Below are 944 nucleotides of genomic sequence, written 5' to 3'. Positions count from 1 at the left end.
GATTTTATTTATTTATTTGTCAGAGAGAGAGACAGAGGGAGAGCAAGCGCACAAGCAGGGGGAACGGCAGGCAGAGGGAGAAGCAGGCTCCCCCTGAGCAGGGAGCCCGATGCGGGACTCGATCCCAGGACCCTGGGATCATGACCTGAGCCGAAGGCAGACGCTTAACCGACAGCCATCCAGGCGTCCCAAGCTGTTTCTTTTTAGAAAGAAAGGCATATTTGACATGTAGAAAAATGTATGATTATGACATAATGTGGTCAAAATGAGTGGGTGGAAAATATTTTAATTCATTAGGAGGAAAATAATTTTAGTTTATTGGCGGGTTATAGATGTGTATAGATGTTCCCTCATCACTGTTTCTTTACAGTACAAATATTCTATTGAGTTTAAAGAATCAGGATTATAATAAATATGTTTATTTCAGGATACTTTTCTCTTTTTTTTCCCCCTAGGGAGCAAGAACATTCTGGATATGATGTGTAAAAACTGGATATTAATGTCTACTACTACTCCCGCAAGTCCAGAAGATGAAATTGTTGGAAGACTTCTAAAAATTTTGTTTGTTATCTTTGTTGACTTTATGTCTATTATATATGTCATTATAACTTCCTAAAGAGCTGAGTTCCCTTGCTTAACATGTAAATTTCACATTAATTCCACTGAATAAAAATTTGTAGTTTCATTTGTTGAGTGATTTTATTTTGATCTCCAGTTATTCTAGAAGCCAAAAGGACATTACAATCAAAACAATATCGTGTATTGTTTAGTACCTTAAGGTTTATAAAACATCATAAAAATTAATGTGTTTTTTTCTCCAGAAATCTACACTACTGATTCATAAAACTTCTTGACTTTTTAACACGATTGTAATTTGGTAGATTGACTAAAATTTGTAAGTGTAATTACAAATTGTGATTTTTTTTTTCAGGATGCATACCTAC

General features: G+C 34.9%; 1 protein-coding gene across 1 annotated transcript; it reads left to right on the top strand.

The window, feature by feature from the left end:
• The first annotated feature begins 475 nt into the window (after window positions 1–475).
• Window positions 476–616, top strand: MRLN (myoregulin). The gene has a single exon (XM_032423859.1). The coding sequence runs from the start codon at window positions 476–478 to the stop codon at window positions 614–616; it is 141 nt and encodes a 46-aa protein (XP_032279750.1).
• Window positions 617–944: the final 328 nt, after the last annotated feature.

This window comes from Phoca vitulina, unplaced genomic scaffold (assembly GCF_004348235.1).
Source record: "Phoca vitulina isolate PV1807 unplaced genomic scaffold, GSC_HSeal_1.0 scaffold29, whole genome shotgun sequence".
Classification (NCBI taxonomy): Eukaryota; Metazoa; Chordata; class Mammalia; order Carnivora; family Phocidae; genus Phoca; species Phoca vitulina.
The sequence above is the reverse complement of the archived record's forward strand: the minus strand, read 5'-3'. Positions and strand labels throughout refer to the sequence as shown.